We start from the raw sequence: 24158 nt of genomic DNA, 5'->3' as shown, positions 1-24158 counted from the left end.
GGGCAACCAACAAGGACCTGGGGAACAGCCTCATTGGCTCCTGCATATGTCAGCAGGTTAGATGCCTCTATTACTAATTCTCAGAAGACGTTTTCTTGTGCATGCAAATTCCAGAGAAAATGAGAAGACACCCACGGACCATGTGGACTAAGATGGGCAGATAGGAAAAGATTATTGTCTTTGGAAGACTCAGACCTTGACACTGCTTAGAACTTAATCCCCTTTTAATGAGTCCGGGATGCAAGTAATAATATTATGATGAATAAAATGCAGTAATTTTCCAAGAGAAGCTGTCAGACATTGCCCCAAATAAACCCCATGCAGAGCAAGGAAGCTTTTCTGGCTTGCTTTTTTGCAGCTGCAGGCAGATAATAGTTTTTAAGAGAGTTTAAGATGGTATAGCACAGGTAGTATCGCCCATGGTGTACTAATTTGTTCTGTTCTGCTGTTGCCTGTTTTCAAATAGGTGTTGCAGGTTTTTTTAATCACTCTACAAATACCTACAAAATTGGATTGACCTGTGGTGACATGGGAATGAGTGCACACCCACCAAGGGCAACACCTCTTTGATACCACCTTCAGCTTTCCCAAACCTATATACCTTGTCTTCATCCTACTGCTTCAAACACTTCCCCCCTGTGTTTCCAATCACTACAGAAACCAGTCACTCTGCTTTTGTAACAAAGATAGTACACTTTGATGTTCCAGAAGACATGGTGCCAAAATGCATTCAGAATGAAAATTGAATTTGCTAGCAAAGCATTATAAAATGCAAACATCTTCTAGGCAGAAGTTATTGATACTGTTATGGATTCTTGTTATGTAAAAGTCTTGGGAATAATCCACTCTGTAGGAAACTTGCAAGTGGTGGCAGTAAGATACTGGCAATCCAGCAAAATACTTAATGATGGGAATCTAAACTTCACATCAGTACAGTGGTACCTCGGGTTACAGACGCTTCAGGTTACAGACGCTTCAGGTTACAGACTCCACTAACCCAGAAATAGTACCTCGGGTTAAGAACTTTGCTTGAGGATGAGAACAGAAATCGTGCTCTGGCGGCGCGGCGGCAGTGAGAGGCCCCATTAGCTAAAGTGGTACCTCAGGTTAAGAACAGTTTCAGGTTAAGAATGGACCTCCAGAATGAATTAAGTTCTTAACCCAAGACACCACTATATAGATGTCACCAGTGAAGGATCTTTACCATGATGCAGCAAACCTACCTAGGCTTACCTACTAGTGCCTCTCATTTCCCCAGAGCCCAATACCCGCCCTGGATCCCCTGCCTTCCGGCTTCCCTTGGCGGACACCTCTGACCACTGCTGCCCCACTCTCTCTCTGGCTCCCCTTCAAACCTGCTCTCTCTTCCCGCCACTGCCCGCAAGGAGCCCACCCAGCCTCCTGCAACCATACAGTTGTCTCAGGCAGAGAGTGGGGCACGGGGGGAGCCTATTCCGCTATGGCTAGAGGCTGCCCAACCTCCCTGGATCACAGAGTTCATGGAGAGTGAAAGCGATACTCTCGCTTCCGGTTTCCGGAAAAACACACACACGCTTGCACATGAGCCAGTGTTGCCTCCCTTTAACCTGCAGGAGACGGTGAGAGCCATCAGGCAGGAGCTCTCACACCTTGTGGCCAGGTGGGCAGGCTCAGAGATGTAAATGGCGGGTCCGGGCCCCTGGGAAAGGAGCGCCAGGTGCTGGAATTGCAGCCACAGAAGAAGAAGAAGAAGAAGAAGAAGAAGAAGAAGAAGAAGAAGAAGTAGTAGTAGTAGTAGTAGTAGTAGTAGTTTGGATTTGATATCCCACTTTATCACTACCCGAAGGAGTCTCAACACAGCTAACATTCTCCTTTCCCTTCCTCCCCCACAACAAACACTCTGTGAGGTGAGAGGGGCTGAGAGACTTTAAAGAAGTGCGGCTACCCCAAGGTCACCCAGCAGCTGCATGTGGAAGAGCGGGGACATGAACCCGGTTCACCAGATTACGAGTCTACCGCTCTTAACCACTACACCACACTGGCTCTCCACACTGGAAGAGCTCACCACACTCAGGACATTGTGTTGCCGCCACATGCTGAAGTGCTGCTGCTGCCTAGCATACCATCTGCACCTCAGAGAAGCGGTTCCCCGAAAGGGCGGCTGTGCATAGCCAAGTGATGAGACAATGGCCAGTGCCAACAGCAGTGGCACCATGGGCAGCTGGAGCCCTTGCTGTGTGCACCACATAAAAAAACCCAGAAAAAATCCCCCCCCCCCAAATCCCCTCCCTGGACGTCATTTTAGGCATCTGATTTCCATACATGTCTGGAATTTTCCAGATGCATGGCAAGCCTAAACCTACCCTATATTTGATCGCAAGTGTACATGGATTAACTTGCAGGATAGAACTAGCACCTGGTTTTATAAGTTTATTGCAATGACGATTATTGCCTAATGGGTGATGCGGATGGCAGGAAAGAGAGATTAGATCTCTACCATCCTTGTGACTTCAAGTAGTTCTTCAGCTGAGTTCTTCTAAGTGGTCAATGGGCTTTGGGGATCTGGCCCAAATGGTGGGTTACTGGAACCCTTGGAGGCCTGCTGTAACAAATTCACAAAAGCACTTACATACATTTGCTCCAAGTTAAATGCCACTCTTAGTATAGTTAAGGAGGAGATGAAGAGCTGGGCCACTGAGCCCAATGGGTTCCTCACCTGTGCTTTACTTGTTTGCTCATCTTTGAGTGAGGTTTGTACCTCTCCCCTGCATAAAAGGGCCTTTTCAGCAGTGGCTCCTCAGCTATGAAATATCAGTTAACACTTTCCTCCCCACACCCGCTAAAAAACATCTCTTTCCCAAGGCTTTTAATTCTGTGGCTCCTTGATTCACTAGGACACCAATTTCTATAGTTAGGAGGAAGAGAGGTAATATTGACTGATATTTTTTATGCTTTCTATTGGATCCATTTAATTATTTTTATTGGTATATAGTTTTATGGTTAGTTTGATTTTATATTTGATGCACCCCATTCTGGGATCACTTGCTTGATGAAGAGTGGCTTGAAACAAAATAAATAAATGAAATGAAATACATTTAAATCTGCATTATATAAGGCCACATGCACTGATAGGGAAAGGAGCAACTGAGGTACATTTCAATTGCAAATTCTCAGGGCAAAAAACTGCAGACAAAGTCATAGAAGAAAGTAATATAGCAGCAAGCGCTTGATTAATAGCCCTGGTGCTTTTTTTTTATCATTATCAACTATTTACAAAGAGGCATTTATATGTTTTGCATCTCTGGGGAACTGGCACTTAGCATTAAAAATACATGAACCACCAATGAAGTTCTGGTGAACCTTATGGCCTGTTAATAATGCAAAAATCTCAGAATCCAGGTGATGATACAGGTAAACAAAAGAAGGAAGAATGCTGGGAGAAGAATTAGCCTAATGTACAAGAGAAATAATTACGCAAAAGGCAGTGTTGGTTCTTATCTCTGCTTTCTTTCTTTGCTCCCCTCTGTATTATAAAACAAAGTATTGTACAACATCCGACCTCATGCACAAAAAACGAAGTCTAAAAAATGCACAATAGCTGTAATCAGGAGGCTAATATATGGTAATTGCAGCATTTAGATCTCCACACACACAATTCTAAAATGAATGAGTCTAATTATTACCTTAAGGGCATCTTGGGTGTCATCCAGGCAGTAGACACGGATATTATATTCCAAGGATGAGCAGATCAGTGGTCCAAAGATGGCCAGCTTGAGACGCTTGGCAGCTGCTTTGGTGATCGACTGCCCTACCAAGGCGTAGGTGCTGAGAGTTTCTGTCAGGATATGGCAGGCCTCTGGATCCAACTGAATGTAGCATGGGGTGGTGAAGTTTTCTTCTCCAACTGCTACCACATCCTAAAAGGTGGGAAGTTAACAACACAAAATAACAAATCAGCCATATGCTTGATAGGATCCATCCAGCTCACTGTTATGATTCAGGAACCACCTACCAAACTAAGGTGCAATGGTGAGATTTTCAAAAGCAGGAGGTGTCTGACAGCAGAGATAGCCAAGAAGCTGAGAATCAGGGGCCAGCATTCAAATAAGTTTAGGGACTATATCTTTTGGGACCCTTGTTTTTTATTTACTTATTTCTAGAAGCATGAATTGATGCTTTTGAATTATGGTGCTGGAGGAGACTCTTGAGAGTCCCATGGACTGCAAGACGATCAAACCTATCCATTCTTAAGGAACTCAGCCCTGAGTGCTCACTGGAAGGACAGATCGAGAAGCTGAGGCTCCAATACTTTGGCCACCTCATGAGAAGAGAAGACTCCCTGGAAAAGACCCTGAGGTTGGAAAAGATTGAGGGCACAAGGAGAAGGGGACGACAGAGGACAAGATGGTTGGACAGTGTTCTCGAAGCTACCAGCATGAGTTTGACCAAATTGCGGGAGGCAGTGGAAGACAGGAGTGCCTGGAGTGCTCTGGTCCATGGGGTCACGAAGAGTCGGACATGACTAAACGACTAAACAACAACAACAACAACAACAACAAGAAGCAGGTCTAACATGAGTCTACCACTAAAAAGAAACACTAGTTATATAGATACATTGACTTCTAAAAAAAAGCCTAGCAGGAAAGGTGCACTGATCTATTTCTAAAAAATCATCTCGTGAATGCCATCTCACTCATTCTATTTGCAAGCTTACTAAGGAAGAACATAAGTGACGATCAAGAGCATGGAGAAAACTGACCTGCATAACTGATTATGCTTGTGGACAATTATCCTGCTCACAGTTCCATATGCAAAAGAAAACCATAAGGAAAGGGCCATAGTGCAATGGCAGATGACCTGCTTTGCATGCAGAAAGTGCCAGGAACAATCCCTAGCATCTCTGTGTAGGGCAAGGAAATAAATACCCCTGTCAAGATCCTGAAGAAGCGCTGCCAAGTCAGTGCAGACAGTTGTGATGGACCAATGGTCTGACTCAGAGGAAGGCAGCTTCCTACCACTGGGCCACAGACAAAGAGATACTTTTAAATACTTTCCCTGCTTATTTTTCTGTGCAATACTGCATGGGGACAAAAGGTGTCTGGTAAGTTTGGTACAAAAATAAAACAAGCAAGAACAGAGGAATGTGCAACTGAAAACGTTGTATCTGTGACACACTGCGCTCTGATGAACCTTCTCTCTGCAGTCTCCAAAGGATGCTGGCAATGCTGGTGATCCAGGGAAATAGGGATGCTGGATCTGGTGATTTCCTAACTTGGGAACAGATTCAAGACTCTGGGTAGGACTTCCGGTTAGCGCCAGCGCTTAATGGCGGATCTCACCCGGAGCTCCGGGAGAGATCTGCTTCGTGGGTTCGGGTCCTGTCAGCTACGGCGAAGCGGGGACCCTTAAAAATCACAGGTGCGTTGCCTGTGAACCGGAGACTCGGCGGGCACCTTTGCGCCCCCCCGACGCTGTGAAATAGCCTTTTTAAAGGCTGCGGAGCAGCGGAGGGGTTTTGGAGCGGTGCTGAGAGTCGTCTTTACCCAGCCTGCGAAGCGAAGCCGCGTCGCCATTAGCGGAGAGCGCTGATTTCTTCCGGTGAAATTGGATTAAAAGAACAACTATCCGTGAGTAGGATTGACCGCTAAAATATAATTGGACACTAAAAGTAAAGAAATTGGGCACCGAGACGGATAAGCACTAAAAAGGAAGTCTGCTTTCCGTTCTGTAGCAAGATCAAAGCGAAAGGCACTCTAGCTGTAACTGCTTGAGAGGAAATTTGTGGAATTAAGAAATCCACCAACAAAGCAAAGAACTCCCTCCCTGAAGGCAGGAGGGGGGGGGAAGAAGATTTTAAAGTGTTTCCCTGCCAATTTGAAAGAACTGAGTTAAGTACCGCTGCTCCTATACCTGGGATCGGACTGCCGGAGAAAAGGAACCGGCTAAGGACTGTTGCTATAAGAAGGCTAAAAAGTATCTTTAATTGACTTTGGCTACTCCCAACTTGAAACATTTATTTTGTTGCATTGTAAAGTTACTTACAGGACATTATTGATTGGGATCCCCTAGAAAGAGAAAAGAATAATTGGAAGGGACTAGGAAAACTTTTGTTTATTTTTTGAAGAGTGTGGGATTATTTTGAGAAGTAAATTGACTCTACGCCCTCTAGAGGACTTACAAATTGTTTCAGCAACAAGTGGAGTTTAAAATCTGAGAACTTTTGTTTGATAGCTCAAGAGTGTGGGAATGACCTTGACTAAAAGACTTTGTTATGGCAGATGGTAAAGAGAAAGGGGATTCACAAGAAACAACCTTGAGATCTGGCAGACAATACAAAATTGACCCTTTCATGCAAAGAAGGGCTTCTGTAACAGGAGCCTCTGGAACTACAGTTGTCGCAAAGTCAAAAGTGAAAGCAATGTCTACAGAAGAATCATTTGCTAAGGTACTGGAGAAGATAAATGACTCTTTGGAGGAACTAAAAAAGCAAGGCGCAGAGACTAAACTACAAGTTGCTGAAACTAAAGTACAAGTTGCTGAAACAAATAAAAAAATTGAAGAAATCTCTGGGAAAATTGACTTAAATACAAAAAGTATAACTGACCTTGGGAACAAAGTGAACTCAAATGCAGAAGCAATTGGGAAATTATTGGAAGATTCATCTACAACACGAAAGATAGCCGAGGAAGCTAAGGAAATTGCAACTGCTGCGGAGGAAAAATTTCCACCAGTTTACAAGAAACTGGATGAGTATGAGCTGGCACTCTCTATGCAGGATATGCAACGTAAGGAGAGGAATTTAAGGATTAGACTTGTGCCGGAAAAGGAAGGAGACAACCTGGTGGACTATTTGACAAAAGAATTTTCTGATTTTTGGAAGCAGGAGTTGGAGAAAGAAGATTTCAAGATAGAAAGTGCATTTAGATTGGGAACAAGGCAGAAGAAGAATCGACCCAGAGATTGTCTTATAACTCTAAGATCAAAGGAGGAGCGAGATAAAATATTGAACCTGCATTACCAAACAACCCTTCGAATTGAAGACTTTCATATTGAGATCTTCAAAGACATTCCTAAGAGTATTTTGGACGCAAGAGGACACTATAAGGACCTGGTGATATTGCTGAAAAGGAACTACATACCATTCAGGTGGGAGTTTCCCCAAGGCTTGTCTTTTAAATACAAGGGGAAGAAGAGAAGAATAAGGACTGTGAGTGATAAAGACAAGTTCCTGGGAGAACACGAAGAAGACCTACAGAAAGAGACATTTCCAGGACAAGGGCATCCGTCACTGGACACGGACACGGTACCACCGACAGACGAGGAACAAAAACAGGGAGCTGTAGGAGGAAGGAGTAAATAATCCCATCATGGCTCTGCAACTTCTAACCTGGAATTGTAACGGTTTGAACATTCCCAGAAAGAGAAAAAATATATTTCACGCCTTAAAGAAAGACCAATTGGACTTGATTTGTCTACAAGAGACTCATGTGACAAGAGCACATAGAAAATTATTAATAAACAAAAGATTGGGACAGGAATTTATATCTTCAGACAGAGTAAAAAAGAGAGGAGTGGTGATCTATGCAAAAGAAAAGTTGCAACCGAAACAAATTTTTAAAGATGATCAAGGAAGATATTTGGCAATTGAAATTCAATCCCAAGGAGAGAAGTACTTGATAGTGGGAATCTATGCACCAAATGAAGGGAAAGCTGAATTTTTTAAGAAGTTGCATGAAATTTTGATGGACCATATGGATTACAACTTAATTTTGATGGGAGATATGAATGGAGTAGTTTCAACAAATATGGACAAAGCACAAAGACAGGTAATAACAAAAGATGGAAGACTACCAAAGACTTTTTTTGAAATGACTGACAATATGGACTTGATTGATATTTGGAGAACAAAACACCCATTAGAAAGAGAGGGAACCTTCTTTTCTGAAGCCAAAATGACATGGACAAGGATTGACCAAATTTGGGTGACTAGCAGTATGGCGCCGAACATAAAGAAAGTAGAAATCTGCCCAAAAACTTTCTCCGACCACAATGCAGTAAAGATGGTGATGAGGCAAACAACAACTGGTTCCTTCAGATGGAGAATAAATGACACCTTATTCAGAGATGAGGAGATTTGCAAGAAGGCCCAAAAAACTTTGAAAGACTACTTTGAAATCAACTTAAGGTCTAAAGTAGAAAAAAGAATAGTATGGGACGCAAGCAAAGCCGTGATGAGAGGGTTTTTGATTCAGCAAAATACATTAAAGAAAAGAAAGCAAAATGAGAGGAAGGAGAGAATTTTGGAAAAGATAAAAGAAGGGGAAAAACAATTAAGATCGAAGCCAAAATCCCAAGAGATTTTAAGAGAAATTAAATTTCATCAAACACAATATATGGAACTGATGAATCAAGAATTAGAGTGGAAAATTAAACAAATGAGACAAAAGACTTTTGAATCTGCTGATAAATGTGGTAAGTTATTGGCTTGGCAAATAAAGAAGAGACAAAAACTCAACACGGTAACAAATATAGAGGTGGAAGGAAAGAATATAAGCAACCCAGCGGAAATTAGGAACTGTTTTCAGAACTACTTTAGACAACTCTACACACAAGGGCCGCAGAATGAAATGGATATACAACAATTCCTCGAGAAAAATGGGCTGAAAAAGGTTTCGCAGGAAAGTAAAACAATTTTAAATCAGGAGATATCAGCACAAGAAATAGAAGATGCCATTCAAGGCATGACGCTGGGCAAATCCCCCGGGCCGGATGGACTGACTTCTAAATATTATAAAGTTTTGAAGGAAGGACTGATACAGCCTTTGAAGGAAGTCTGTAATGAGATTATGGAGGGGAGAAGGGCACCTGATACGTGGAGTGAGGCCTATATCACACTTATACCAAAGACAGAGACTGAAAAGACTCAACTTAAAAACTACCGACCCATCTCGTTATTGAATGTGGATTATAAAATCTTTGCTGATATTTTAGCAAAGAGACTGAAAAGAGTTTTGATGGAGGAGATTCATGGGGACCAAGCGGGCTTTCTCCCGAAAAGGCATTTGTCGGACAATGTAAGGAATATAATTGACATTTTGGAAAAGTTGGAAGTGAATATAAATACTAAGGCGGTTTTGATTTTTGTGGACGCCGAGAAAGCCTTTGATAACATTTCTTGGAGTTTTATGTTGAAGAACCTCCGGGGGATGGGGGTAGGCCAAGGGTTTGAGAATGGTATAGGTGCAATATACTCTGAACAGAAAGCGAAACTAATTGTAAATAATGTGGTTACAGAAGAGTTCAAGATTGAAAAAGGGACACGTCAGGGGTGCCCTATCTCCCCACTACTTTTTATATCGGTCCTGGAGGTTTTGCTTAATATGATTAGGAGGGACCAGTTGGTTAAAGGGATTCAGGTCGGAGCTAAACAATATAAATTGAGAGCATTTGCAGATGATTTAGTACTTACATTGCAAGAGCCAGAAGCTAGCACGAAAAGAGTTTTGGAAATAATTCAAGAGTTTGGTCAAATGGCAGGATTTAAATTGAATAAGTCAAAGACAAAGGTTTTGGAGAAAAATTTGACACAGGTAGAAAAAGAAAGGTTTCAGAACGAGACAGGGTTGACTGTGGTTAAAAAAGTGAAATATTTGGGTATAAATATGACAGCTAAAAATGTGAATTTGTTTAAAGATAATTATGAAAAAACTTGGAGAGAAGTGAAAAAAGATTTGGAGATTTGGTCTAATTTAAAGCTTTCCTTGTTAGGCCGAATTGCAGCTATAAAAATGAATGTATTGCCAAGAATGTTGTTTTTGTTCCAAGCATTGCAAATAATGGATAAAATGGATTGTTTCAAGAAGTGGCAAAAAGACATATCTAAATTTGTCTGGCAGGGCAAAAAGCCCAGAATTAAATTTAAGATATTAACGGATTCAAAGGAAAGAGGGGGGTTTGCCCTGCCAGACTTTAAATTGTATTATGAAGCGGCAGCTTTCTGCTGGCTGAAAGAATGGCTGCTTCTTGAAAACACAGACATTTTGGATTTGGAAGGTTTTAACAATATTTTTGGGTGGCATGCATATTTGTGGTATGACAAGGTTAAAGCACATAAAAGTTTTAAAAATCATATTGTCAGAAAAGCACTATTAAATGTCTGGGTTAGATATAAAGACTTGCTGGAAAATAAAACTCCAAGGTGGCTGTCGCCAATGGAAGCTAAGGCAGTTAAAAAGTTAAATATGGAGTCCAAGTGGCCAAGATACTGGGAAATTTTGGAAAAGGAAGGGGACAAACTGAGATTGCAGAGCTTTGAGAAATTAAAAGGGAAGGTGAGAGACTGGTTGCACTATCATCAAATAAATGAAGCGTTTAAACTGGACAGTAAAATTGGCTTCCAGGTGGAAAAATCAAAATTGGAGACAGAACTGTTAGAATCCAGTACTAAGAATTTGTCAAAAATGTACAATTTGCTGCTGAAATGGAATACACAAGATGAAACGGTTAAATCAGCCATGATTAAATGGGCTCAGGACATTGGTCATAATATTTTGTTTGCTGATTGGGAAAAGTTGTGGACCACCGGGATGAAATTTACGGCATGTAATGCCTTAAGAGAAAACATTATGAAAATGATATATAGGTGGTACATAACCCCAGTCAAGCTTGCAAAGATTTACCATTTGCCTGACAATAAATGTTGGAAATGTAAAGAAACTGAAGGTACATTTTTTCATCTTTGGTGGACTTGCCCGAAGATTAAGGCATTCTGGGAAATGATCTATAATGAACTTAAAAAGGTATTTAAATATACTTTCTCCAAGAAACCAGAGGCCTTTCTCTTGGGTATTGTCGGCCAAGGGGTGTTAAAGACGGATATAACTTTCTTTATGTATGCTACAACAGCAGCTAGAATACTCATTGCGAAGTACTGGAAGACGCAAGAGCTACCCACACTGGAAGAATGGCAGATGAAGGTGATAGACTACATGGGCTTGGCAGAAATGACGAGCAGAATCCGAAACCAGGGAAGAGAAGCAACGCAAGAAGAATGGAAAAAATTTAAGGACTATTTAAAGAAATATTACAAAGTTAATGAAAGTTAGAATGATGTTGGACTGGAAAGTAAACGGTTACTATTAGCAATGGTTAAGATAAGGAGAATAAGGAAGATTAGTTTAAATCTAAATTAAAATAAGGGAAGATTTGCTGAGTAATCGATAAGAATTTGGAATACAGAAAAGGGAGGCATGAGGAAGTCGGGGAAGTAAGGTACAAGAAATTAGGATATGAAATGGTACATGTTTTTTGTTTTGTTTTTGTCTTTGTATGTTTATGTATGTTATGTTTATATGAAAAAATTCTCGAATAAAAATATTTAAAAAAAAAAAAAACAAGACTCTGGGTAGAGGTGATGCTGCACATTTGCAAAGGTGACACCATCCTTCCTAAGGGCTAGGAAGAAAGGTGCCACCTGAAATGCTGATTCTGCGCACCCCTGCCAGCCAAGTCATGAAGCATTTGTGCAGGCACTCATAAGGCTGACCTGCCTCCAGCCATGCAAACATCTGTTCAATTGAGTAAGAGCAAGAGACAGGAGATTGGTTCCAAAAAAACATGAGTGAGGAAGCTTGCTGAAGGTGAGGCTTACTATGCAAGAACCTTGGTGATTGTTTGCAGACTATGTGTGTGATTCTGGAAACTAGTTTTAACAACTGCATGGTCATGATGAACATATGAAGTTGCCTTCTCCTGAAAAAGAGCATTGGTCCATTTAGCCCAGTCTCCAGGAAGACAGAGAGCTTTTCGTAGCCCTGAGCTTCTGGATTCAGAGATGCCTCAGGGCTTCCGTTAACGGATGGAACAATGTATTTAGCTGTAACTGCTTTTGGGTTTTTTTTATAATTATAATTGTTTTTAGAACGTTCTGTTTTAGAGTGTTTTAGCTTTGCTTTTAAATTGTGTTTATCTGTCCTGGGTTCCTTGGGGATATAAATTCAATCCATCAATCAATATTTACTTTTTTATTGCATTTCTATACTGCTTCACAGCAAGGCTCAATGAACGAAATACAAAAATGAAATATAAGCAATAAACACAATGAAACGCCATATACAGAATAAAAGTAAATAGCACGCACAAGGAATAAAAGACAGGGACTCCAACTGAAGCCTAATTCAATTAAGGGCTCTTCTACCGTGTTACAGAAAGAAAGAACGCTTGCAATGGAGTTTCTCAGTGCACATGGGGAATATATGCAGAAGAGGCAGAACCTAAGCTGTGTAGGACTTTAAACACACACACAAAACACTTGAACTGGACCTTGAAATAAACAAGTAGCTTGTGCATGCAAAACATGTGAAAAATAGTCTGAGCTATAATTTTCCCACATCTAATCTAAGGTCACGATTCAAACCATCGTCCTCTGTCTGCAGACCTACACAGAAAGGCAGAATCAGTGCCATATCTGCAGCCCTGCTGGCATAGATATCCGGTCCAGAGGCGGCGTGATGCTACCATTATTTAGAATAGCCAGATAATTTACAACAAATGACTAATAACTTGTCCTGAAGAGTTATGGCAAGCAAGCAATTACGGTGGTATACGGTGAAGGTCTGTAGACTCACCTCCCACTGTCCCTGGGCAGTTTGGTTCTTCAGCTGGATCTTCCAGTCTTCTGTGTTTGGTTCCGCACAGTGGTGCATTGTCAGAATGACAGGGCGGGTCAGCAGTGCTCCTGGAGGTCCACAGCTCACCACAGGGGTCAAAAGGGTTTGGCTGTCTTCTACCGGTGGCCTGGCAAGATTATAGGAAGGGAAATCCCTGTTTTTCACATGATTTTAATAAATATTATGTAGAAGCAGGTTTGTTTTTCAAATCTATCATCATAGTTATTCCTCAGTGCAAGATGTGATGTTCCTTAATGTTTAAACCATTGCACAAGAAGGAAGCACACAAGAAAAAACACAAAAATCCCAGAACAATGGTAGCCAGCTGTAATGGTTCTAGGGGTTGCTCGTGCGTAAGCCGGTGCTTATCTCCCCGGCTGGGTGCAAACACCTGGCTGGGTTGGCAAAGTGAACCTTTTCTGTCCGGACAGCCACTCACCCGTGGCTGACTCAATCGCTGGCAGTATCCGTCAGTGGGCGTTTCTTAAACTTCTTCCAGCAAAGAAGCTCTTTGATGCCTAGTCTCCTCCTACTCTCTCTGCGCAAAAGCCCTCTGGCTTTTGCTCTCTCCCTCCGGCACTGATGGCAGTTCCCTGACACCAGCCTTTTTGGTAAGTGGAGCAAACTTCAAGTTGACTATAAACTATAGAAGTATTTGCCAACCTGGTGCTCTTCAGATGTTTTGGACGACATGTGCCACCAGCCCCAGTAGTTCAAAACATCTGGTGGGCACCAGGTTGGAGAAGGCTTCTATAGAGCAACTTTAATTAATTGTATTTTTTATTTTAGATTTATAAACCGGCTCATGGCTGGAAGTCATCGAAGCAGCAGACAAGATAAAAAAAATAGGATAAAACAAGACACTTGACTTCTAAAAGCAATAAAATCATTTCTATGAAAACAACCACATATCTGCAAATATACAATGAATGTTCCGTTGGCAACTGGGTTGCACCCTCAGGGAAAGCCATCTTCAATACAAACGTCTTCAATGGGCACCTAAACTTCTTGACATTAGGTGACTGTCTAATTCAGGCTGGTAAGTGACTCCAGAGGGTGGTTCTAGATCAGGGGCAGGGAATTTCATGCCAAGCAGTCAAATGTTACTCTCCAAGCCTCTCTAGGTCACATTCTCTCCCCACACCATACCCCATATTGCTCCTTGCCTGCACTCATCTTGCGTGCTTCTGCCTGGTTAGAATGCATCATTTGATCATGTTTCCTGCTCTTCTGGATGGACAAAGAGGTGTGCATTTGTAGACACGTCTGGCTTTTGCATGGCTGAATTCTGACCATGAATACCACTTTCATGTGTCACCCAGAAGTGCCTACCACCTTCCCTAAACTATAGACTTGTGGCCCCAATCTCATTTTATATGGTCCTCAGCACTTCCTGAAGCTGCTCCATTCTCCTATCCCTCCAGAGTTCCTTCATTCCTTTCTGCTTGTTCCCTCCTTGTTTTTCTTGGCTCTTTAAAATGTTCTCTCCCTCTTTTTATGTCATTGCCATGGTTCAAAAGTTGAAAATAATAACACTGCCTGCACACAAGACCTAGAAATGGAGGAATTCTGTATTCTGGATGAGAAAAGGTCCAGCAGAGAAGGGAGTAAGCTGCACTCCCAAAATATCTATCAGCTATAAAGACTCCAGCCTAGTCCACACATCACAGTATGCAAAACCAAGGCTTACCAGGGTGGTGCAAATGAATGCTTTGGATTACTTGTTCATCGTAAAGGGCATCACTGTACTGACTGGGTTTAAAATAGTTTAATTGTCATGACTCTCTCAAGGAACACTGGGAACTGTAGTTTTATGTAAGGTTTCTGAGAATTCCATTCCCTACCTAACCTTCTCAGTGAGCTACAAATCTCAGGATTCCCCATGGGGAGTTCATGCTACCAGACCACTTTAAGCTCATGGTGAGTGCCATACAGATTTCATTAAACTGATTGTGCCATCTGTCAGTATTTCTGCGATTTGGTTTGCAAAAGTGAAATCTTGCTTTTTGACTGACATGCAGTTTCAACAGCTATATTCAAGGAAAAGGAGAAAGAAGAGCGTAGAGTGAGAAGAGGGAAATGAATCACTCACAAAGAGCAAATGGTAACCCTTCCAGTCAGGCTAACTGAAGGCTTTTCAAATTTAAAACTCTGTTGTCTTCCTACTGCTGTCTTCCTCTATTAATTTTTTTTTGCCTCTTCTTCCAAATTAGGATTTCCCATTTCATTCTTATCACTTTTATCCTCCCCCATGTTTAAATTTTGAAAAAGGTGAGCAAATTTCCCAGTAACTGAAAATGATTCACAATTTGTCTACAGATCCAAACTGAGACAGAGAGGATGTCTGTACAGGCTTTTAATTATTTGGATTTTTTATTCACAGCTGCTAGGGTGAGCTAATAAAACTTGTAAGATGATCAAATTAATTCTGTCAAATGCATTCCTTTAAAAAGGGTAAGTGTTTAAAAAATAATTCTCCAACTCCCGACTCATAAAGGGATCTCACAAATGTTATTTTAATATTCTGCTCCTTTTCAATATCTTTCAGTATCTGTTTGCCAGTCACTCACATCACAGCACACTACCATCACCAAGAGATGGCAAATGTGCTCTGGAAGCTGCTTTTAATAACATCACATGGTAATCACAATAGTGCTAGACCTTTGCAAAGATTCAATAATAATAAAATGCATTACTTGCCCACTTAAATGAATGGGACTTAAATGTGCTCAAGTTTGGCTGGGTTCTAAGCCTCATAGAGGGAAAACAAAGTCTTTAAAATAGTGCTCTTTGCTGCGTTGCCAGGTGATGTGACCAAGCTGAACATGGTTAGGATCCAGCCTAAGTCCCTCTTCTCTGGTCCCACCCCACTCCCAAAATGCCACTTTTGGGGAGACTTGCACCAGTCTTGGGACGCGGGTGGCGCTGTGGGTTAAACCACAGAGCCTAGGACTTGCCGATCAGAAGGTTGAATCCCCGCGATGGGGTGAGCTCCCGTTGCTCGGTCCCTGCTCCTGCCAACCTAGCAGTTCAAAAGCACGTCAAAGTGCAAGTAGATAAATAGTTACCGCTCTGGCGGGAAGGTAAATGGCATTTCCGTGTGCAGCTCTGGTTCGCCAGAAGCAGCTTAGTCATGCTGGCCACATGACCTGGAAGCTGTACGCTGTCTCCCTCGGCCAGTAAAGCAAGATGAGCACCGCAACCCCAGAGTCGGCCATGACTGGACCTAATGGTCAGGGGTCCCTTTACCTTTACCTTACACCAGTCTTGACTCTACCAGCTTCAGCTTAGCTGGCGGAGCCAGGATAAGCAAGTTCCGCCTGCATATATTGGGTTAAGCCAGGGTTGGAGACTTAATGCTGGCTGAAGCTGCTTATCCAGGGCTGGCACAGGATGTTTCACCAATTAAGGCCATTCCCCTGTGTCCTCTGCCGCCATGCCCCTGCCTCCTCCATGGGATAGGGGAATAGTGGTAGGGGGCATGGCTGTGGAGGAGGCGGGGCATGGCGGGGGCATGACCCAACAGTGAGCAGTGTGTTCCCTGGGCCCAGATCTTGTTCCAGAGGCAACCACTTCACATTGTGTTATGGACAGCCCAGCCCTATGTTTCTCCTAGTGGAACTTGCCACAGGATTGCTCCCTAACAATGTAACCCTCTGCATGTCTATTCAGAAATAACATTCATGTGTTCCATGGGGCTTACTTTGAGGAAAGCATGCACTGATCCTTATCTCTTTGCTAATAAAGTACTGGTTTACGGTTCCTAGAGCAATTAATAGAATAATTTGAAAGAATATATATCTCATTCTTTTATTATACTTAGCAATTTAAATCTGTAATTAAGAGATGTTAAAGAATTGCTATGTCATATGGTAGTAGCAGCAGCTAGCTTTCTTTATGCTGAGTACTGTAAAGAAAGAACAATTCCTATAAATGAAGAATGAAAGGAGATAAATTTCATTGATATGAAATTAAGGAAAAATCAACACGTAAGAACAAAAGAACAAAAGAAGGAAGACAAAGATGTAATTATTACAACAAAGACTGTTGTTTGTTTCTCAAGTTTTGAAACAGCAAAACACATACTTTTATTGATGTTAATCAAGTGATTAATGTAATGACATACATTACAGCTCAGAAGATGTTTAGAAAGGTGTGCTTACTATTATTCGTAAGGATAATAATTTAGGGAAGTTTTGTTTATGTATTTTTGCAACAGTATTTTGTAAAATAAAAATGACATCTCAGAAATAACAGTGGGCATAATTACATTGAGATGGCAGAGAGTCCTGAAACAATGCTGAACTTACAGAATTTTCCTTGCCATTAACATGCCTTTTGGGGAGAGTGAAGCGAGATCCTGTGAGTATCTGACAGCAACACTACCATTTCATATGGACCATTAGATTCCCATGTTGATGGCTTACTAACACTTTCACTGACACCCTCAGGCTTTTATGTGCTTTAATGGGAAGATAGCACATGAGAGGCCTCACAGTACTTTGACACCCACAACCTTCATCCAGCAGAAAGAGCAGCTTTATTATTTGGCCAAAGAGTGAATGCTGTCAAGCTCAAGCGGAATGAATCTAGGGAGATTAGAAGGAGAGATAAAAGTTCTGGAGCATGGAGGTGCAAAAACAAGGAGCTGGGATGGAGGCCCGGAGGAATAACACATTTCTGCTTTTAGCCTGAGCTATTAAGAGTTGCTTTGTCGTATTCTGAAGTGAGGCTCATGGGACGCCATGTTTGCAGCGAATTAGCTTTGCTCAAAGAGGGCCTGATTTTCTCACGCCTCTAACACTCTCAACACAATCTTATGCATGTTTACCTTAGGCTACAATCTTAAGCACAGGTACCTAGGAATCAGACCCATTGGACTCAACGAGACTTCTTTCCAAGTACAGGATTGCAGTGCTGAACTTGGCTTGTAACTTTCCATTGTTAAAATCAAACTTGTACTTCAGTACTCAGACAACTACCACTGATGATTATTTCTACTGGTGTTTTTGTAAAATGTGCAATTGTGATAAAGGTAAATGTATTAAGTCTCCAACCCTGGCTTAACCTAATATATGCTGGCGGAACTTGCTTATCCTGGCTCCTCCAGCTGAGCTGAAGCTGGTAGAATCAAGACTGGTGTAAGGTAAAAGGTAAAGGGACCCCTGACCATTAGGTCCAATCGTGACCGACTCTGGGGTTGCGGCACTCATCTCACTTTATTGGCCGAGGGAGCCGGCGTACAGCTTCCGGGTCACGTGGCCAGCATGACTAAGCCGCTTCTGGCAAACCAGAGCAGCGCACGGAAACACCATTTACCTTCCCGCCGGAGCGGTACCTATTTATCTACTTGCACTTTGATGTGCTTTCGAACTGCTAGGTTGGCAGGAGCAGGGACTGAGCAATGGGAGCTCACCCTGTCACGGGGATTCGAACTGCCGACCTTCTGATCGGCAAGTCCTAGGCTCTGTGGTTTAACCCACAGCGCCACCCACGTCCCTGTGCAATTGTGATAAACCATCCTAAATGGATTTCAGAATGATGCTGGTCTGCCATGCTACAGGCTTACATAGCTCTTGATGGTTTTTTTGTGTGACAATTTTTGGAGGTGGATGGGTGGGAGGGAGTTGGCTATAACCCTGTTGAACAGCACCTTCAAGGCTGCTGCTTCCCCCCACCCCTTGAATACTGGCATGAACCTGAGAGCTGAGTAGCTGCAAAATTCAAATTCCTACACTGCATGAGAGAGAACTCTTGTTAGATTTACAAACACACACACACACACACACACAGGCGTTCCATTTCTGGGTCTGCTTGCAAACCATTCTGTGGCCTCAGCAGCTTTTCCAGTCTTGTGTCGATACAGATATATGCTGATCAGAACGCTGTGTTCACACACTTTGCCTCATCCCTGCAATTAGCGCTAAAGCAAATGCACCGTAAGCAGAGCCTTCTTTTACCTCATGTTTTCTTTTCGGTGAACTGTCACATACATTTCATAGACTCTCCCCTGGGGAACGGCCCCTGCAGGAATCAGCAAACTTACTCCTGCAGAACAACAACAAGAGAGAGAGAGAAAAGCAGATAAAATAAAGAGTGGAAAAGAAAGGCAGGCTGACCTTTTGAGGAAGAAGCTCGGGAACACATGGCTCTGCATGCCAAAATCCCACTCAAAGCAGGGTGCTTTATGGCTATCTTGATGCTTTTACCTGGCAGTTTATTACTTGCTGATGCCTCTTCCGCTTGTCTCCAGCAATGAAGGAGTCGGAAAAGGGGGTGTTTTCCCCCTCCCTTTTTGTTTTATTTAAGGAACAAGCAGATGGCTGCTCTGTTGCTTACATTGTAAAAATGAAGGAGGGGGAAACAACAATTACATCTACTATTCCAAACAGTAGTAATGGGATCATTTCCCTTGGCAATTCTCATTTAATTAAACTTTTAGAAAGGCCAGCAAAGCATTGCCCCATGAAACAACAGGAACATTTTTTTTTCTGCCGCCCAAAAGATATCAGTTTATCTGGTCACCATCTACCATTTAGATGTGGTAGTCAGTCCTGAATATTGTTGAATAGGGCATGGGGAGTTAGGAATCACTCCAAACCAGATCCTAAAATAAATTAAGGAAGTTAATGGAAGGAAAGTTTCATAAATGTTCAGCAACCCCTTGCCTCCCAGCCCCACCCCTCCCTTATCTCATGTTCAGGAGAAGAACTATAACAAACAGATAGAGCTTCTGCTTTCTTGCAGAAGATCCCAAGTTCAATCCCTGCTTCCTTCAGGTTGGGATGGGACAACTGGAGAACCACTGCCTATGGCAGTATTGAGCTAGCCATTGCTCTGACTCTGTATAAAGTAACTTCCTATGCATTTCCCTATGTTTGTTCAGGACGTTTTTTTGGCTGGGGGGAAGGGGAAGGGAAGCTTTCTTTCCATGACCTTCCTTAAATCAGTGTGGAATATCACAGAATTATAAAATCATAGAGTTGGAAGGGACCCTGAGGTTCCTCTAGTCCCTGCAATGCAGGAACATGCAGCTGTCCCATACAGGGATTGAGCCTACAACCTTGGTGTTATCAGCGCCATGCTCTAACCTACTGAGCTATCCAGGCTACCCTTTTTCAGATGTTCTAAATGAGGGCAATGGACACATAGGAAGCGTGGGGTGGTGGCATTGTGGTAGCATACTCCACCCCAGAGCTACACACATTTGTGATAATTCCTGAGAGCCCGTATGCATTTTGTTAAATACACAATGAGTTCCCCCTATACAGCTAGAAACCCTTCCTTTGCAATGCTCTGTGTGCATTTATACGTACTTCTGAAAATGACCATTATAATCCTGGAAAAAGAACTTTCCCTATTTGAAACCCCTAAATATTGCACAATAACTTTCAAATACGAAAACACATATGTATTGAGGGGTTCAATGCGGCAAGAGCAATGCTTTGCACTGGAATCTGCGACGAGAAAAATAAAAATCTTCGTATTCTAAGGATCTTCCTTTCTATCCATAGTGTTTACAGCAAACTGAAAGTTGGAATGTCTAAATTGTTTTGTAATTAATTTGTCCTTTTATGTCTAGTGCCAAAAGTGAGGCTTTCTGCCTTGAAGGTTGGTTTGTCTTTTGGTGCTGCATGAAAGAAAAGGTCAAGGGTTCTGAATCCCACTTCACACATGGAAGTTGAGAGGCCAGTGCTTCTGAAGGCAATGACTCAGAGCTTTGCAATTTTCTGCTAAAGAAGGCCAGGGCTTTGGGGAGCAAATATGTGTAATAGCTGAATAAACCCAAATTGGAGAAAGCACTCTTTGGTCTAAACACAGAAGATATAGATTTCCAAGAGTGACCTAAATAATTTTATTTGCTGGGGTATGTGTGTGTGTGTGCGTGCGCACACGTGCGTGCGTGTGCACACACACACACTTTAAACCATATTTTTGGACACATCAGTCAGTTTTAAAAATAAATTTTAAAAAACCAACTACTGTATTTGAAGTGACTTACCTGAATTTGGTACAATCAGATGACCTCCAAGAGAGTTAAAGGTGCTAAAAGCAGTGCATGATGGGTCTGTCTGCCGTGCAAGACTTTGGTTTTTAATGTTTAATGCTTCGTTATCCAGCAAGGATTGAGTGATCTGCGGGGAGAGTTTGGACGAAAAGTCGGACAGCTCATCCTGTGGAGTGACTGCACCCGAATTGTTGTACACCTTGATCTTCAAGTTGGGAAGTGGATCAAGAATGGGTGAGTTGGTCATTGGTATTTTATCTGACACATCATGCAAAGCGTAGACGGGGCCTCTGTACATGGCTGCAGCAGAAGTGAGGTCTGGAGGCACAGCTAGGAGGTCTGTGTTAATAAAAAGAAAAGTAATATGGAAATGATTAGGCATAAGATATACTCTTTACTAGGTGCAATATTGGCTGGAGTTAAAAAAATAATGTGGCTTTGTGGCAGATGAAATCCAGGATGAATATCTATATCAAGGGTAGCTAATACGATGCTCTCCAGATGTTGAGAACACCAGTTTAGGCAACCCTGATTTACATGGAGACATAGAGAAGACTGCTTGTCTAGGGAAAAAAAGTTGCTATTCCTTACTTGATGTAATGAGAGGTGATAATCACTGGCTTTTAGCTGGATCCATATGATTCACATCCTTGTTTTTGTCAACAGGTTAAAAGGAAAATTCATTCTAATTGAACATACCACTGGAAATAATGAAAATAAAGGAAAGTATCTCTCTAACCTTAAAGAGTTCCTCTTTTTACTATACAAGTCAAAGAATATTTCAAAAACTGCAACAACTCCAAAGCCTGTTTGAAAGGAGACTAATGCAATTCAGGAAAAAATGAACATCCCTATTACTCTACCAAGTCTCTGAAAACCAATAATTTGTTTGCATTAGGTCAGCAAAGCTCCAAAAACCCAAGACTAGACAAATCCCATAACTTTTAATATTGGTTTTAGCAGCAGAACCCAAGCTCAGAATTCTGAAAACTGTATTTCTCTTCATGAAGCCCAACAGCTAGCAATAATGAAACCCCAAATTCATGCCAAAATATTAGTAAAGTTTTGAAGTGTGAAACTCAGAATTATTTTTCTTTCAGCTCCTGCCAAGTATGCTTCGTTATTTATAATTGTGTTTCTGAATGCAGATTCTCTCCCCTCAGTACTAATTTTGACGCAAGTTTGAAAGTGCCTGGTTCATATGCACTTTGTCTGGTTATATGAGATTTCTATAGTATAGAAGTAAGTGTACCAGTAAATGTTTAATAATGATGGTGGTGATGGAGCAATAAGTCAGGACTGGATTTAAAGTACTGGACAGAGGGCAACAGTTGATAAGGCTATAGTCATGGCAACTGGAGTCCAACTCCAAATTTCTCTGAAGGAAATGTTCTCTGTCATACTTTTCATGCAAAATGCTGACTGCAAAACATCAGCCTATGCAACCAAATGGAACAGGAAAAGGAAACAGAGAATTCCAAATAACTATGAAATCATGTACTTTATCATTCCTAGTCAGGACTGAATTGTTGCCTGTGGCATCTTCTTGAGTGTCTTCTGCAGCAATGATTTAAATGAATCCTTGGCAACCAAACTGCAGCTCTGCTAATCTTCTGCCTTGGACAAAACTCTGGCTACGTTTACTTCCAACTTGATTTAACTTTAATTTGCAAAATATGATTTCTTTAAAGAAAAAAAGAATTGCAGCCTCAGCAAGTGCTTTTCATCAAGTGCCAAGAGGCTTACATGCCTTCATTTTCTGAAGCATCATAGCCACAAATATTTATGAGCACAATCAAGCCTAAGGGTCAATTTATATCATCAATATATTTCCCACCCCCCTGGGCTGTACTACTGAAGGCTGCAGGTTGAATGATCTGAGGCTGGATTTGGTCCTGGTGTCTCCAAACCCTGTACCAAAAACAGACTCCTGATTGAAGAGACTTACCATCTAGATTTGCCACAATGAAAGGGAGACTAATAGGTTTAAAATGGGATTATGGAAGATAAGGGAAGGTAAATTGATAGCATTCAGTGAAAACCTACATTCTGTCTTCATCCTGTTGATTAATTGTTGATCCATAATTACATGACCTGCCTTTTAGCACTTGTCCCAGGAAACAAATACATATAACAAAATGAAAACCTTATTGGATAGCTCAGTCGGTAGAGCATGAGACTTTTAATATCAGGGTTGTGGGTTCAAGTCCTGTGTTGAGTAAAACATGGGAGGACACTGCAGGGGATTGGAGCAGATGATCCTCATGGTCCTTCCAATTCAGTGATTTGGTGGATGAGGCCAAAGGACCATCTGGTCCAGCATTCTGCTCACACAGAGGCCAATGAGATGCACATGGGCAAGACCTGAGTGCAACAGTGCTCTCTCTGCTTGTGGTTCTTAGGAAATGGTATTCAGAGGCATACTGGCTCCAAGAGTGGAAGGAGAACATATCAATTATAGCCATTGCTAGTCTTCTCCTCTATAAAGTTGTCTAATCCTCTTTTAAAAGATGGCCATTCAAGTCACTAGCTGTCACTAAAACTGGTAGGAAGATGTATACACATACATACATACAGATAAATTTTGATTTCTTATAGGGTGCTAGGTGTTAGGACGACTTCAGGAAATGTACTGTAATTCACATGGCCCTAGAGATTGTCTTTTTATGGTCAATGTGAAAGGCCAAAGGGAAACTAACCTTGCCTTGCAGCTTTGATATTAACAGGCTGAAATCCACCATTTAGTGCTGAGGAGTCTATAATATCTGACTCAAAGTCCCGGTGGTTCTTCCTGTAGATGAATAATGCGACGATCACTGAAATAGCCAGGCACACGATCACGGCTATCACAATCCCGACATAGAGAGCTACGTCATCTGAATCAGGAGCAGCTGGGGGAAAAGTTGGTGGGTTGGGGCAGAGAAGCATAAAGTATTAATTACGGTCTCAAGAATGTATGAAAGCGTACTTATACATTGCTATCCTTTCCTACAGATGCATACTACCAGTTTTATAGGTTAATTTAAAAACTACTTCAAAAACTCTCCGCTTTTAGTAGATATTTATATTTATTAAAAATAATTATCATAGCTGTTTTCTAATTCTTCATCTATGTTTCTCTCTTTCTTGTAAGGAGGTAGAATAACATACTGTTTATAACCGGATGAACAAGGCAAATTTAATCAAAAGAGGTATTCACCATAGCAGTTCATGGTGAAATTATCAATGCTAATTCATCAAGACATGTGATCATAAAACAGACTCTCTTTCTTCCTCCCCTGCCCTTACATTGAATGTTTCACTTTTTAAAAAGCAAGCCAACCTTAAACTAAACAAGTACGGAAAATGGCAGTCATCTTCCGAATCTGATATTCATCAAGCATATTTCTTAAGGGAAACTTATATGCCAAAATTCCATGGCCTGAAAGGGGGCTTAAGAGCACATAACTGTGTCTTCGGTTAATCACAAAGTTTCCATCAAGATATTCACTGTGATTGCTTGT

General features: G+C 41.7%; 1 protein-coding gene across 3 annotated transcripts in view; it reads right to left on the bottom strand.

The window, feature by feature from the left end:
• The window catches only part of UNC5C (unc-5 netrin receptor C), a 312921-nt gene that overhangs the window by 24267 nt on the left and 264496 nt on the right, over positions 1-24158 (bottom strand). For all 3 annotated transcript variants that reach the window (XM_083571132.1, XM_083571131.1, XM_083571133.1), the window contains 5 exons: positions 23355-23546; positions 20650-20994; positions 18608-18695; positions 12606-12774; positions 3663-3896 (listed from right to left, as the gene is read on the bottom strand). In XM_083571132.1, the coding sequence (XP_083427258.1) occupies positions 3663-3896; positions 12606-12774; positions 18608-18695; positions 20650-20994; positions 23355-23546 (1028 nt within the window). The remainder of the gene's footprint in view (positions 1-3662; positions 3897-12605; positions 12775-18607; positions 18696-20649; positions 20995-23354; positions 23547-24158) is intronic.

The sequence above is a fragment of the Podarcis filfolensis genome (assembly GCF_964270895.1).
Source record: "Podarcis filfolensis genome assembly, chromosome: 9".
In the NCBI taxonomy this organism is placed as follows: domain Eukaryota; kingdom Metazoa; phylum Chordata; class Lepidosauria; order Squamata; family Lacertidae; genus Podarcis; species Podarcis filfolensis.
This window is presented reverse-complemented; position numbering and strand designations above follow the sequence as displayed.